The sequence below is a fragment of the Megascapheus bottae genome, chromosome 3, assembly GCF_031878675.1.
Source record: "Megascapheus bottae isolate mThoBot1 chromosome 3, mThoBot2.hap1, whole genome shotgun sequence".
In the NCBI taxonomy this organism is placed as follows: Eukaryota; Metazoa; Chordata; class Mammalia; order Rodentia; family Geomyidae; genus Megascapheus; species Megascapheus bottae.
In genome coordinates, this window is record NC_143511.1 from 47897932 (window position 1) to 47915301 (window position 17370).

At 36.4% G+C, this 17370-nt stretch overlaps 1 protein-coding gene across 1 annotated transcript in view; it reads left to right on the forward strand.

Annotated features, from left to right (window-relative positions):
• Window positions 1-17370, forward strand: part of Adamtsl1 (ADAMTS like 1) — a 628790-nt gene that overhangs the window by 328330 nt on the left and 283090 nt on the right. Inside the window, exon 4 of the mRNA XM_090329363.1 lies at window positions 2712-2757. Coding sequence (XP_090185489.1) covers window positions 2712-2757 — 46 coding nt within the window. The remainder of the gene's footprint in view (window positions 1-2711; window positions 2758-17370) is intronic.

A 17370-nucleotide genomic window follows, 5' to 3' on the forward strand; every position in this document is an offset into this window, starting at 1 on the left:
CATGACAGTGGGGTCAGCCTTCTCTGCCTCTCAGTGCTCATGAGAATCCTCATCCTTTTTGGCAGCCTGCTTGGTCAATATGGCATGGTAGGAGAGCTGTTCCCCTAAATTGAGCATATGTTGCTATTGGGTAGGTGACCAAGAGTTACTTAGTATCAAGATGGTGGTGACCTTGCCAATGGGAAATGAAGGGCATGAAATCCACTGGACCTTTCTCTAGGACATTGCTGAGCAGGACCCTGTCCATCATATAATATAATGATCCCCTTTGCTATGATTCTAATGCCCTTCCTTCTTTTTTTTTCTGATCCTGGGCCTTGAACCCTGGGCCTGAGTGCTATTCCTAAGTGTTGTTTGCTCAAGGATAGCACTCTGCCACTTGTGCTATAGCACCATTTCTGGCTTTTGCTGTGATTAATTCAGACTTTCCTGTCTAGAATGATCCTTAGATCTCAGCCTCCTGAGTAGTAGCTAGGAAAATAGGCATAAGCCATCACTGACAGCTCCTTTGCTAGTTTTAAGGTATATTAAAATAGTTTATCTGGTTGACGCCAGATCTTTAGACACAAAATAACCTTATTGTAATTATACTATAGATGAAAATTTCTTATCAGCTCTTAAGATTTAACCCAATTGCTGCATCAAATATTTATACTTGTAATGATTATAATTATGTGATTAGTTTACTTCACAGCAAAGATCAAGTTATAGTCATTATTTGTATTCCCCCAATATTGCATCGTCCAGAATACAACAGAAGCTCTGTGAATATACATGTTAAACAACAACAAACATTAGGAAGTATTGAAGCATTGAAGTAATTATAGGATTTGTGAGTATGTGTGTGTGCGTGTGTGTGTATGTGTTTAACAGTAGTGAGAATTAAATTAAGGGCCTCATACCTTCTAAACAAGAAGAATTGTGATATGAGTAAACTCTGAAGCCAGAAGGCCTAGATTTAAATCTCAGATCTACAGCTAAAAAGTTGTATGTAAATGTGGAAGATTCATACCCTTTCTATGTTCCAGATTTTCTCATCTGTAAAATGCCTATAATAATGATAACCTATATCTCTGAAAGCTGGGAAGATTAAGTAATAAATAATATTCTCAGGAAGATTGAATAAATTAGAGTGCAGAATTCCATAACTATTAGGTATTTTATAATCATTCTCTCAAATTTTCATAATATAGTTTGTATTCTAGAAAGTATGATTTAGTTTGAAAAGAGTAGAGTATCATTGTTTGTGAATTGTCATCATTGAATATGTATCAAAAATCAATTGTTTTTGTTCACAAGAATTTAGTAGAATGGAAACTCCCATGTACTGCCAGTGGGAGTATGTAATGGTACAACCTTCATGGAATGCAATTTGGCAACAATTTTCAGGAGCCTTACAAAAAGTCTTTCTTTTCAGCTCAGTACTTCTTCTAGAAATGTATCAACTTTAAAGGCACGGTCACAAACTTGGATAAAACATACACATGGAGCTAGTTTATTGCACTCTCATTTATCAAATCCTATGGGAATTACTTAAGTGACAAGAAATGGAAGAATGACTATACAATTATATCGTATTTTATCATTTGAGGGAATTTTATGTAGCTCTCAATAGAGTACTTTTAAACTATATTTAACACAGTGAAAATATACCTCTAAAAATTTTAAGTGGAGAAAAGAACAATCTACAAAATTATATTAAAAATGTGATATTCTCTGCACTGGGAATCAAAATAATAGACATTACTTTCAGGTGAGGCAGCCATGGAGGACTTCTTTTTCTTTTTCAGAATCTATATTTTTTATTAAAGAATTTATGAACATTGATTTTTACATTATATTTCAAATGATGTATTTAACAAACAAGTATTCAAGAAGGGAATCTCCATAATCTATATACAATCACTGACACTTAGATTTTAGAACATAATTAAAATTAGGCTGAGGGTTTGTATATCATAGATACATATTAATCTATGTAACAAAACATTATGTCTATAGAGTCATAGATTTTTATATACATAGATGGGTTTATATTTCTAATACCATGTCCATAGCATTGTACACAAATATTGAGTCCTCACTCTTGTACTTTTTGGAGTTAATAGCCACATATTAAGAATACTATGAGCCTTTGTTCCTTTAGTCTTGACTTGTCTCACTCAACATGATTCGCTCTAGATTCATCCACTTCCCTGCAAATGCCATTACAGAATCTGTTTTTTTTTTTAAAAGTTCTACAGTGAGCATGTATTGTAGAAACAAAAATGGTATTTAAGAATTAGGATTTTTTCTAACCATTAAAGAAATATTAAATATTAAGATTAAATGTCAAATATTAAATATTCAGCTCATACTCAGGACTAAGATTTTTTACTGAAAAGTTTTTTTAGTTTTATATCACAAACAAGATGATAGATGTTTATCACATAAACAATTTTACTAAAACCTGTCCTAATATTTATTTGCCCTAAGAATTTTAAAAATTTTTCAATCAAAACCAGTGCTTACTTTTGATCCTATAGAGAAACCATTATATATGCACAATTTTAAATCTTCTCAATTTAGTATTTAATAGCAGTACTTCAATTAGCTATATTGAAGAAAGTCCTTTCCATTTATATTAAGAAGAGACTGTTTTAATATGCAAATATTTCAAACTGTGAGAGTTTCATAGGTAGTAATGAGCTTTCATTTTTCTTTTTATGAAGGAGCTGTGAAGGACGAAATATTCGATACAGAACATGCAGCAATGTGGTAAGTATGACATTCTGTGACGGTGATTTTTTTTTTAAACTCAATTACTAGAAAGTGTTGAGTGTTAAAAAAAAACAGTATCTTGATCAGGAAACTAATTAGTATTTTAATAAAAATTATTTTATCTCACGGGGAGTTTGGCCTGGTGGTAGAGTGCTTGCCTACCATGCACGAAGACCCAGGTTCAACTCCTCGGTACCACATACATACACAAAATGCCAGAAGTGGTGCTGTGGCTCAAGTGGTAGATCTGTATCCTTGAGAAAGCTCAAGGACAGTGCTCAGGCCCTGAGTTCAGTTCCCAGAACTGGCCAAAAAAAGTTATTTATTTCATACTATGCTAATTATGAAGTCATTTTTAGTGTTCTTCATTGCAAACTTTTAATCACTTCAGCAGATTGAAACTAACTAGACTATTTCAAAACAAGGCTGCTTAATTTCCTGCCTAGTTTCTTCCTTTTCACATATAGGTCCCATGGCAATTAAGTAAGAAAGATGATAAAAGAGAAACCACTTAGGGTATCAGGAAATAAATATTAATCAGAATCAGATTGGACAAACTCCTTCATTTGTTCAACAAATGTCATTGCATGCCAACTGTGTGTGAGGCAGTACACAAGTACAGGGGTAAATGACATATGGGCGCTGCCCTAGAACATCTGTAATGTGAGAAGGAGTGTGGAGAGGGAAGATAGATGTGCACAGAGCCATGTTCCAGGGCAAAACATGACAGATGCTGCTAAGAAGGAATAAAGTTGTTTATGAATTGAAGCAAAAAGAAAAATCTGCAGGGAATTCAAGAAGGAGGTGGTGGGAAAATGGCTCATTTGGGAATGAGGGATAAGAGTTGATCGGAGTGGATGACATTGATGATTAAGGTACGTTCTGAAAGCGAACTTCAGTAGATGGTAGAAAGGAAGCAAAAAATATTCTAAGATTACATTAGGAAGCGATGTGATACTAGGCCTCCAAGTTTATAGTAGTTCAGTGAATGATGGGAGTTACTGGAGGTTCTGATGTGAAAGCCTGATACAGAGCTTTATTTTGCCATGAGGGTGGAGCTCACGCAGGAAATGGGTGGAAAGAATTTTGGAGGTTTGTGGAGTCTGCATTCAGACAGCAAAAAGAAATGTTTTTGATAAACCACCAAAGGCACATGAGATGTAGAATAAGAAGTTAACAGAGAGTTCTTAAAAGGTGTTCACTAGGAAAAATGTCAAAAGGATGAGAAAGAAGAGAAAACAAGGTGAAAGAATAATTTCTGTGATGTATTAAGATGTTAACAAGAAGTTAACAGAGAGTTCTTAAAAGGTGTTCACTAGGAAAAATGTCAAAAGGATGAGGAAGAAGAGAAAACCAGTGAAAGAATAATTTCTGTGATGTATTAAGAACCAAAGCACATGGTGCCAGCATTTACTAAGAGCCTTTGTGTTGCATTAGAATTCAGGAAAAGGGCAAATGGGAATGGATGAAAAAGAAAAGTTGGGCCAAATTCACCCTTTTGGTCAAGATCCACTCCTACCAATCCATTTCTATAACAGCACTAATGCTTCCAGGAGGACAGAGCCCTCAGCACTTCAAATCTTGGTCTTGAGACTTCTTTAATTAAATTTCAGCACGAGTTTTGAAGTGGATATTCAAATACTTGTACTATTTTTGTAGTGTGTGTGTGTGTGTGTGTGTGTGTGTGTGTGTGTGTGTGTGCATCAGCGACATTACACTTGCTCAGTCATAAAAGAACTGTTTGTTTATTTGGTTCCTTGTTTGAAGTGTAAGATGTGGCTCATGGTAAAATGCTCACTTAGCACTAGTGAGGCCTGGGGTTTCATTCTAGAACTAAAAAAGAAGAAAAAGAATTAAGCTTTTGAAAGGTAAATTGTTACAAAAGAGAAATTAATGACACAAAGAAGTAAGAGTGCCCTTGGTATGCCACAGGTCCTAGAGGAGATAGTAGATAACACGACAAGTAATCTTGGCAAAGAGAAAGGTCATTTTTCTTCATTTTTAGAAGGCAGAGGCAAATTAAACATTAGGAAATGAGCGCAAAGCCCTGTATTAATCAATAGAGTAATGGGAAGATATTACCAAAACAAAATACAACTGTTGGGCAGTAAAGGGGGTAGACTGAGGTTAAATAGATTGGTCTTAGAAAAAACAGCATGTTCAGCAGTGTTTCAAGTCTGGGCAGAAATGCTAAGAAACATGGACATAGGAATAGAGAAAATCGGAATTGGTTGACAGCCAGAACTTAGACTAAATCAGAGACACTAAATTTCATTAGAATGCATTGTATATTTCTAATGCCTAACTAAACAGTGTGTGACGTTGGGACAGGGAACTAAATATACTTACGCCATAGAAATGTTTCTCTAGATTATTTCTCCATTTCTATTTAGGACACGATGCCAGACAAGATTCATGCCATTCTTTTCTGTTTTTTGATTTAACTTTTCATTGTTCCTATAAAGGTGTTGTACAGAGGAGGTACAGTTACATAAGTCAGATAAAAAGTATATTTCTTTTTGAACAATATAACCCCTTCCCTTGCTCTCGCCCAGTTTAATTCTTTTCTTTACCCTCCTCTTACATGTACCACTCAATTTTTGTTTGATTTAAGAAAGCAAATACTGGTTTTAAATTTTATAAACATATTGACAGAATTTAAAGGGTTTTTGGATAGAAATATATTTGAGTTTATTGTTTTGTATCCTTTTCATAATATGGTAGATATCAATTTTTTAATGTTATGATATAACAGGCTCTCCCTAACTTCTTGCCCTTTTCTTCCCAGGTGTAAACTAGTGAAAAGGATCAAACTGTTTAGCTGAAGGCCTAGAGTATTGTGAACAGGTAGCTGCCTGTCCTGTCCTTAAAGTTATATATTATTGCTATATGCATTTTTGCAGACACACATGTAGGCTAATATTCTGACCTATTACTACTTTTGAGTCATAGCAGTACATAAGCCACATCTCTACAGTTTGTAGAATTAAAATGATACTGGATTTTTTTTATGACAACCTAGAGTCTTCAAATATTTGAGGATATGGTTTTTTTCTGGCTTTTGACTGTGACAGAAGCAACAGTGCCAACAAAACAAACCAAATTCTTGTAAGAAAGAATCTTTTCATAATCACATTTCAGTTTTTTCAACTGAGAAGTTCAGGACAATTCAGCTGAATATTAGAGTCTTGATTTAGATCTCTCTTAGCTCAGCCTCTAGAGAAAGGTCTTGATCTGCAGACAGATTCTGGCGACACTTCTGAATCATTTTGTTTCTAAAAATTCAATGCTTTTCCTATTTTTTGTAGAGTTGCTCCATACACACATTTATTTGGATTCTTATACCCCAAGGCAATCTGGAGAATAGAAAACATCTTCCTATGTTTGTAATATTTCTAGTTTCCCTGAAAAATCAGGTCATGGACTTTTAAGAATGGATTGGCAACCACCATATATGACAGAGAGTATCACTGCAAGAAAGTCAAAGTTTCTCAATGTTTGCATAGTTTTCCTTAGTCTTGGTTCTTAACCTATCTCTACTTAGTCCAAGAAGACTATTTTCATTCCTAAGAATGGAGCTCATCTAATCTTTCCCATTTTTACAATTCCCCACTCCTTCCTAAGAAAAATGCAAGGTTTCCTCTAGAAGAAAAGGCTAAGGGAAACAGTGAGAAAGGAGCAATAGAAGGAACCAGCAGGCCCATCAAGCAGGTCATATGGGTCTCAGAGATTTCTCACACTAGAGTGAATGTAGGGACTCCTCAAAAAGGGCTCCTTTGTCACAATGGCTCAAAAGCTATGTGCATATGGACATACTGGATAAGGCTAAGCAAAATAAACTCAGGGTAGGGATTGTTCTTAGTGTACTGTGTGAAGTTATTTCTTTTCTCTTTTTCCCCCATATGGTTTATCTCATGTTATTACTCTATCTGACTTTATTAACATGGGATATTGTGTATAGTTTATTTGAAATAGGGAAAGGTAGAGGAAAACCAAAATGTTTGGGAGGGGATAGAGGGAGGAAAAGTAGGAGAAAATCATGACAAGGGGTATCAATGTTCAAGAAGTAATGTACTCACTACCTAAGGAATATAGCTCTTTATCTTACCCCAACAATAAAATACAGTGAAAGAATAAAATAATGTTATTATATAGAAATAGAAAGAAAAAGGTCTCCTTTGATCACTCTGTGATGGTGACTCAAACTCAATCACAAACTCAAGCTCTTAGAACTTCATTGTACAGGTTAAATTGATTCCCAAGTACCTAACTTTCTTCTCCACTATCCTTATGATTCATATAAGATGGGATTTAAGAGACAGTGACCCTAGTTAACAATGTAGCAGGCCAAAGTTCTTGTTGGAATAGTGTTTGATATTCTTAACTTTATTAAGATTGGAATGCCCTGGTACAACATTTTACTTCTTTTTTTAATTGTCTTTAAGTAGTTGTACAAAGGTGTTGTCATTTGCAAAGCAGTTTATGAAGAAAATGTATCTTGATCATATCACCCCTTGCAACATTCTCATCCACCCCTTTCCTCACTAATTTTGTAGGATATACATTGAATTTTTTACAGTATTTTACTGTTCTTAAAACAAAAATATTTATTCAGCAAAAGGCTCATTATCTCTCTTCTGAACATTAGTAAACAAGACGTAGCTCTCGCCATTGCATTCAAAATATTCCATGGACATATGTGAAAATGGAAGTAGGTAAATTAAAGGGTTGGGTGGAATTGGAAGAGATGGAGGAAATGATTGAAGGGTGACATATCAAGATGCATCATATTCATAAACTGACATTAAATTGAAACCTCTTTATATTTCTGATGATCATTTAAAAATAAATAATAATTTTAAAAATCAACAACAAAACAAGACCCAGCACTCCGAAGCTTTTACTCTAATGAAGTAAAACAGGTGGTAAGCATGTAAACTAATTATTTAAAAGGAAAAATAGGGTTAGATGTATAGCTGAGTGGTACAGCATTTGCACAGTAAGCACAAGATCCTGAGTTTGTTACCCATCAAGACAAAAAAAATGAAATAAATGAATGTGAACACAGAAGGAATAGTCCATATAAAAGCTGAATGGTACAATAGATACTCATATTTTCAAGGGAAGAACAGAACTAGTAGAAGCAATTCACTGAATAAAGGGGGAAAGCAAACTGAAGTCAGGCAAGAATACTAGATGCAGGAGAGCTATTGTGTAGGTGATCTTTTAATACACACAAAAGTTACTGGAAATTTTTAAGCAAGTAACAATGTAATTGAACTTTAAGGTCTAGCTGCAGGCTCATTGAAGGGCAGGAGAAAAAAGCAAGGGCAAAAGCAGAAATGCCAGGGAGGCAAAGTTGTTCAGGTGAGGGCTGATGGTTGTGTGTAGTGGAGAGGCACTGACTGGAAGCATTGGCACATGTTTCAGGAGCAGAATGCCTTGCCCTGTGTAGTCTGCTTTGTCCTCAGTTTCGTACAATTCACTTTTATGGTCTCCAACACTGTTGCTAGGAATGTCTCACGGGCAGCATTTGAAAGGGAAGCAAAGGCACTAGCTATTATGGCTGAAGGGGACAGAATAATCCTGGCAGGTTTATAACTTTCTTTAGACCTCAGTTTTTTTACATGCAAACAATGAGAAGATTGAACCAAATAACCTGAAAGGTCCATTGCAGCTGTAAAATTCCAGACTCCCCACACCCTCGCCACCCTTTTTTTGTAGTATGGTTTGAACTCAAGGCCCCTTGCTTGCTAGGAAGTCATTCTATCACTCGAACCATGGCCCCAACCCTTTTAACTGTACTTATTTTTCAAATAACCTACTTTTCTAATGAGATTTCATACCTTTACCCCAATTGGCCTGGGATCATGATGCTCTTAGGTATGAATGCTATATGGCTGCGATAATAGTCGTGTGTCATTACACCTAGCCATTGGTTGAAAGAAACTCTCACTGATTTTTTTTTCCCAGGAAAAGAAAATCTTTCTGGGAAAACAGATTGTTTTTTTCTTGAACAGCAATCCTTTCAGTCTCTGCCTCTTGATAGTTAGGATTAAAGGGGGGAACTGCTAACCTGGGACCTAAAACACTAGAATTGCTTTTAAAGAATATGTGGGCTATGCTGGATTTGAAATTGAATATAGATCATTAAAATGATCTATAACTATCTAACATGGTGATAGTGATATGTTAGCACAGTGATCAGCAGTGCTGTAGGGAAAAGGCTGATAGCCAGCAGTAGTCAGAGGGAAGAGAGCCAAGGTGGAAGGCAGAAGCTCAACATCCCTGCTACAAACCTTGACCAGCCATTTTCACCTTTGAGAAGATAAAAATTGATAGATATTTGTAGAGCTGCTCATATGGTTATTAATGATGGCTATAAGGTAAATTCTTATTTGGCCCAGATGTCCATCTATCTTACAGGGCCTTGGCAAGGTATACAGTCAGGTCACATGTGCTCTTTTACACCAAAGGCCAAAGAATAGTGTGATGATATAGAATGATGAATAGAATGAATGATAACTCTTCTCTAGGTCTCCCCTGGTCAGAATTTGAAAGAAATGGTTGGAATAACAGTTGGAATGATGATATATCTCTACAGTCTAGGCAGATGCTGTGTTAAATAGCTAGTATACTAGTCTGTCAGTGAGCCCGGGCACTAGGGTCATTTCCAGCCAAGAATATTCTAAATTAGGAAATAAGTTGACTTTCTCATAATCCAGTCTTCATTCCAATAGCTGAAAATAAGACACAATGTTATATGTCAGGATCATTTCTTATTTTCTCACTTAATTCTGAGTGCCAACCTCTTAATCAGCACTAGATATATGGGTGGATTAACCACCCACGACATTAGAAATGACAAGAGCATTATACATTCTGATTTGGGCCTTGAGAAATTGTGCAATATCCAACAGATGCACATATCATATTAGTAAATAAATGTTGTTAATTAGGTATGAAATACATTTATCTTTTTTTCTAAAAAGTAGCATTTATTTTGTTTGGAAATAGCCAAAGGAAATATGTTCTACAATTGGTGATGAAAGAGAGACAACTAAGTGAATCACTTTATTTAATCCTCATTTTTTAGCCAATGGATTTCTTTTTTTTTATTGTTGGGGTAATGTATAGATGGGTTACAACTACATTCACCGGGTAGTAGGTATATTACTTCTCACACATTGATACCCCTTCTCATGTTTTTTTTTTTCCCCATTTCCCTCCTCCACATTTTTCTTTACACACACACACACACACACACACACACACACACACACACACACACACACACACACATTTGTTAACATGGTTACCAAATTGTCAGGACACAAATACTAAGTTGTTAAGTTGTTTAATAGCTTTGTGAAAAAAATTAGAAACCTGTGATCACATGTACTATAGGCATTTGCTACATGATGAATAAATTACATCTTAAAAGGTGATAGGTTAGAAGTGGGCTGTGGCTCAGGTGGTAGATCACTAGCCTTGAGCAAAAGAAGCTCAGGGACAGTGCCCAAACCATGGATTCAACATCTAAGGCAGGCAAAACAAAACAAAAAACAAAGTGACATGGGAGCTGAGCTTTTAAAAGAGATGAATAATTTCTTTTTGAAACTACAATGAGAGAAGCACTTTTTCTAAGCATCTGTATCTGATGATGACAGAGAAAGGTGAGGTCCTGCTCCTAGGAAGGGTAGATTCTTGTGGAGAAAACACAGGATAAGTGAATAAAGAAAACAATGACAATTGTGCATAGTAAAAGCTTAAAAGATTTAATGAGGCCCAGTGAGGTGGCTCATGCCTGTCATCCTAGATACTCAGGAGGCTTGAGATCTGAGGATCCAGTTCAAAGTCAGCCAGGACACCAAAGTCCAGGAGACTCTTATCTCCAATTAATCACTAAAAAATGAGAAATGGCATTGTGGCTCAAGGGGTCAAGTAGTAAGGCACAACGTGCAGGCCCAGTGGTTAGCCTTAAGATGAAAAGCTCAGGGACAGCACCCAGGCCCAGAGTTCAAGTCCCATGACTGACAAAAAAAAAAGAAAAAGAAAAAGAAAGAAAGGAAGAAAGGAAGGAAGGAGCCAGGCACTGTTAACTCAGATCTGTAATTCTAGATATTCAAGAGGCTGAGAGTTACAGATCAAATATAAAGCCATCCCAGGCAGACAAATCTAAGAAACTCATTTCTTATTAGCCAGCACAAAAGTAGCCAAAAACAGGTGGAGCTTAAATGATAGAGTACCAGCTTTGAGTGCAAAAAGCCAAGGCAGAATAAGTCCCTGCTGGTACACCTACACACACACACACACACACACACACACACACACACACACACGCACACCCTGAAGGCACATAGAGAAGGTAAGTATTTCCCAGCCAAAGAGAAAAGTCTCAGTACTTTTTTTTTTTTTGCCTGTCCTGGGGATTGAACTAAGGACCTGAGCACTGTCCTTGGGTTTTTTCTCTCAAGGCTAGAGCTCTACCACTGGAGCCACAGCATCACTTCCGTTTTGTTTGTTTGTTTGTTTGCTTTTTAATGTATGTGGTACCAAGGAATTGAACCTGGCTCTTCGTGCATGCTAGGCAAGCACACTAGGCAACACTCCTGGCCCAGCACTTTTAATAGCTTGATCTTGTACCAGCACTTTTAATAGCTTGATCTTAGACTCCTAGCCTTCAGAGTTTCATAAAAATATGTTCATTCAATCTGTGGTACTTTTATATGGCAGCCCTAGAAAATAAATTCATTATCTCTCTTAAACTCCCTCTATTTTTCTGACAAAGTCTTTTTCACAACTTATTCTATACAGTCTATTAGATCATGCTGGAAATACTGAATATTAGCTTCACCCTAGAGCATTATGTTAAATTAGGATTATTTTTCTCAAAAACAAGTCTGAACCTTTGTCTGAACTGTAAGCTTGTAATGCCCTTTCCTTCAGATGAGCTATGGAAAAACAGACTTTCTACACAATGCCTACTTCTTAGCCTGAGCAGTTAAGTCTATGGAAGTTGTAATAGTTGACTCTTGTTTGCTCAGTACTTTGTTGGAATTGTTTTATGGTCTTAGTATCATATCCCAGAAATCAATACCCACCTGTTGGAATCAAACCACAAAGCGAGGACAAATGTAGAATGAGGTCTGAACTGGCTTTTGGAGTTCACAATTTGTGTTAGTGTTTCTCATTTTCAGCACTGAGAAGGATGGCTATAGTTGGAAGCAGAAAATGTTCTTTTGGGAAAATAGTTTGAAAAAATTCCTAATTTCCTGGAAATGGCCCACAGTTTATTATTATTATTATTATTAATAATATTAACAAATTTAGATAACAAAAGAAAGCAATTTTTTTCAGAAGGCAATGATGAGTGACTGGTTTCTCCAAGGATAGAGCCACCCTCCAACTTATGATAGAATACACGACAGATGCTTGGAACATCCTGCAAATAAACTAATCTTTAAATGTATGTACACAGCATGTCATGTGAACAACCAGGGGTTGATTTCCATTCAACACACATCAATTCTTTTTTTTCTAGCTAAACATTGAGCATTTAGAATAGTGGTTGAAAATATTCACAGCAATTACTTTGGGATTAAAAACAAAACCTCCTGTTTTATGACTAACTGTTTTATCACATATGGCATAAAGAAATAAACATGTTTTAATGATTCACAGATTCCTTCCTTTAGTGGATCTAGTGGCTGTAGGTCTCTCTACAGTGTTTGCTGACAGGCAGAGAGCCAAGTTTATTAGACACCCTCCCACACCCCTCTAGGCTGGTCCAGTCATCCTGCTTTTCTTCTCCTCTCATGCCCGCCACATTTCTTTGCTTCCTTCATGGATTTTCCTGACATGTCTTTATTATACTCCTCCTCATTCTTTCTACTTTGCCATTCTCCTTAGTGTGTTCTCATTTTCTGATCCTTTCCCTCAACCCTTTGCTCTCTAAGGGGAATGTGGTATAAGCATTGTGCCTCAATGGAAAAACAAAGGATTGAGAGTTCTGTGTGCTCTAACTTTGTAGTTTGGAGCAAGCTCTTTAACTTCTTGTAGCCTTAGTTTCCTCAGCCATAAAATGAAATTAGTAATAATATTCACTTACTAGCACTTCTTACAGGAATCACTGTAAATATGTGAGAAAGTTGCAATAAATGCTGGTTCTTTCTTCTACATTACCTTGGCAAAGATAAATAATAACCTTAGAAAAGACAGGGATAAGAAAAACAGAATTCCAGGTTTCCAGCGGCATTAACAATTACAATGAAACATTTCCTTTCAGGGAAACGAAATTACCTACCTAAGAACCATTGTATTTGTGTCCTTAACTAAAAGGAATAGGAAGAGCTCTAAAGTATTGATGTGAAATTATCAATATATGTATACATTGTCAAGTTATAAAAGAGAGTGTATTGATAGAACTGTCATCCTTCTGGATTATTTCCCCTAACGTTGTTTGTTTTCACTAAGCCAGCAGCATCTCATAAGAATCAAAGGAATTTTGGCAACAGTTGAAAACAGCCTTGTAGTGATATGAGCTGGCGTTTCTAAACTGCAGAGTCTTATCTTTCAGCTCACTTGTGCAAGGCTCACTGGGGAGAAATCAAAGAGCTTCCCATAATAACATGGTTGTATTCATGTGGGTTGATGGCTAATGTCCTGCATGAACTTTCCCGAAGCCCTTGGTAGGATTACCTATTTGATCGAACAGGACTTGTTTTCTTCAATATTTCTTACTCTGATCAATTGCCTTATTGAGACATTCTCCTATTACTAATGGTAACATACAGATTGATAGAATTTAAAAAATCACACTGTGGTATATGTTTTTTGTTGTTGTTGTTTTGTTTTGTTTTGTTTTGCCAGTCCTGGGCTTAAGCTCAGAGCCTGAGCACTGTCCTTGGATTTTTCTCTACCACTTGAGCCTCAGCACCACTTCCGGCTTTTTTTTTTGTACTTAATAAAAGAATTACATGATATTTGCCAGATAGAAGGTGCATTAATTCACATACATTGATACCCTTTCACATGTCTTGGTCCCCATTTCGCTCCCCCCCCACCAGCCACCCCCTGTCTTGGTTTTCCCCCCTTCCCTATCAAATTTCAAATAACCAAATACAAATAAATTCAATATATCAGATAACAAAGTGAGATACTGTAACAATATGAGATAACCAAGGGACAGCATAGTACATTAAGGACAACAATCATTCGTTATATGGCTTTTGTTTCAATATCCTGGAGGTACTTTCAATTAGCTTCATACTATATGGCCTTATGTATCAATATTTTGCTCTATTGCAGATCTCTGCTAGTAGAGCCCAAGGTTTCTACTGATTATGACAAATGAGGGAAACCATTGAGCCTAAGTTCCTTTGAGTCTGGCTTATTTCACTTAATATGGTTTTTTCTAAGTCTTTCCATTTCCTAACAAATGGGGCAATGTCGTTTTTTCTGACAGCAGCATAGAATTCCATTGTGTACAAATACCACAACTTGTTGATCCACTCATCAACTGAGGGACATCTAGGTTGGTTCCATATCTTTGCTATGGTGAATAGTGCTGCAATGAACATTGTTGTGCTAGTGGATTTAGTATGCCCTTGTTTCTGGATGGTTGGGTAAATGCCAAGTAGTGGAATTGCTGGGTCATAGGGGAGTTCTATGTTTAGCCTTTTGAGGCACTGCCACACTGCTTTCCATAGTGGTTGAACGAGTTTGCACTCCCACCAACAGTGTAGTAGTGATCCCTCCTGGCCACATCCCATCCAGGATCAGTTATTATTCGTTTTCTTGATCCTGGCCATTCTAACTGGAGTGAGGTGGAATCTTAGAGTTGTTTTGATTTGCATTTCTTTTATGACCAGAGATGTTGAGCATTTCTTCATGTGTCTATAGGCCATTTTTGTTTCTTCTTCAGAGAAGACTCTCTTTAAGTCTTTGGCCCATTTTTTAATGGGATGGTTGTTACTTTGGAGGTTAGTTTTGGAGTGATTCAATTTTTTGAGTTGTTGATATATTTTAGATATGAGGCCTTTGTCTGTTGTTTGGTTGGTGAAGATCTTCTCCCACTCTGTAGGCTGCCTAATTAATTTACTAGCTATGTCCTTTGCCATACAAAAGCTCTGCAGTTTAATGCAGTCCCACTTATCCAGCATTTCTCTGATTTGTTGTGATTCTTGGTCCCTATTAAGAAAGTTTCAACCTGTGCCAAGGAGGCCTAGTGTATCTCCTATTCCTTCCTGTAGAGTTTTCAGTGTGTCAGCTTTTACCTCCAGGTCTTTGATCCATTTGGAGTTAATTCTAGTGCAAGATGACAAAGAAGGATCCAACTTTAGTTTTCTGCAGGTGCTTAACCAGTTCTGCCAGCACAACTTGTTGAAGAGGCTGTCTTTCTTCCATTCTATTTTTTTGGCTCCCTTATCAAAGATTAGGTGGCCATAGGTCTGTGGTTTAATATCTGGGTCCTCAGTTCTATTCCATTGGTCTTCAGGCCTGTTCTTGTGCCAGTACCAAGCTGTTTTGAGAATTATAGCCGTGTAATAGAGTCTAAAGTTTGGAATTGAAATTCCACCAGCGCTGTTCTTTCTGCTAAGAAGTGTTTTTGCTATACAGGGTCTTTTATTATTCCATATGAAATTTTGAATTGCCTCTTCTATTTTTTTAAAGAATGCCATTAGGATATTGATGGGTATTGCGTTGAATTTGTAGATAGCCCTTGGCAAGATTATCATTTTCACAATGTTGATTCTTCCAATCCAGGAGCATGGGAGGTTTTTCCATTTCCTTAGTTCTGCTTTAATTTCCTTTTTTAGGGTTTTTCTAAGTATGTGGTACTGAGGAATCGAACCCAGGTCTTCATGCATGCTAGGCAAGCACTCTACCACTAGGCCAAACTCCCAGTCCCATGTTGATATATATATATATATATATATATATACACACACATATATGTATATATACATATATAGAGAGAGATAGAGAGAGAGAGAGTATTATTAATCACTTCAATTACTCATTCTTTGGAGTTTTTTTTGTTTGTTTTTTGGGGTTTTTTTGCCAGTCCTGGGCTTGAGCTCAGGGCCTGAGCACTGTCCTTGGACTTTCTCAAGGCTAGAGCTCTACCACTTGAGCCTCAGCACCACCTCCGGCTTTTTTCTATGTATGTGGTACCAAGGAATCGAACCCAGGTCTTCATGCATACTAGGCAAACACTCTACCACTAGGCCAAACTCCTGGCCCCCAATTACTCATTCTTATCCTCCCTCTTTTGCATGATTTTTAATGTTTCATTATTGTATTTTCATACATTATATATAATGTACTTCAATCAAATCTTTTTACCCTCCATAGTTGATTTCTCTTTTATATTCATGTCCTCATTTTTGTTTTATTTTGTTCTTTTCATATGAGATCAAACAATTTTTTCTTCCTGAGTCTGGCTTATTCTGCTTAATATATTGATCTTTAGTGCCATCCATTTTCCCACAAGTGACAACTTTTCTTTTGGACTGAAAAATACTTCATTATGTATATATAACACAGTTTCTATCCATTTATCAGATGATGGATACCTAGATTGATTCCAGAGCTTGGCTACTGTAAACAGTGCTTGAATAAAACATGGTGTCCAGGTATCTCTGTTGTATGATTACTTACATTTCTTCAGATATCTATCATCCAGGAGTAGTATCACAGATATATATGCTCTACTCTTCATTTCTCAAGACACCTCCATATTTACTTCCATAGCAGCTGTCCTACCTTACATTTCCCCACTGACATTCTCATCAGCATTTGTTATTTTCTTGGTAGTCATTCTGACTGGTTGTAGGTTATTTTTTAATGTTTTTATTTGCATTTCTTTGATAGCTGTGGACGTTGATAGCTAGACACGTTTGTGTATTTATTAGCCATTTCTTCTTTGGGGAATTGTGTGTTTAATTCATTTGACCATTTATTAATTGGATTCTTTATTGTGTTTAATTTTTCGGAACTCATTATATGTTCCAGATACAAATCCCTTGTCTACTGAATAGCTGGCAATTTTCATCCATTCTCTAAGCTGTGTCCTCAATCTGGTGATTGTTGTTGGTTTTTGGATGTAGTAGTTTCTAAAAAAATTTTTCTGTGTCTAATTTTGGTGTTAATTGCTGACTTAATAAACTTACGTTCAGAAAGTTGTTGCTTGTATTTATATCTTTGTTTCCCTGTAAAAAGTTTCCAAGTTTCAGACCTTATGTTAAGATCTCTGATTCATTGTGAATTGATTCCTATAAAGGAAAGTAAGCATATAGTTTTCATTAAAAATGACTGATTTTTTAAACAAAATGATTATCCATCATCAGTTAAGTTTTCCATGAATGAAGAGAGTTTTCTAGAATTGAACTACATTAGACTGAGAAAAACAGATGTATTTCTATCTTCCAAGTAGCTCCATGAGCTTAGACACCAGTGTCATAATCGTCCTCCATGAAAATAACAGATAAAGAAATGTCATGTGCCTAGCACAATTCCGGATAATTCATAGCCCCCTAGAATATTAGAGCTAGAGTGGAGCAAGTATACTCTGAATATCTTCTCTTTCCCAGGCATAGTGCCTGA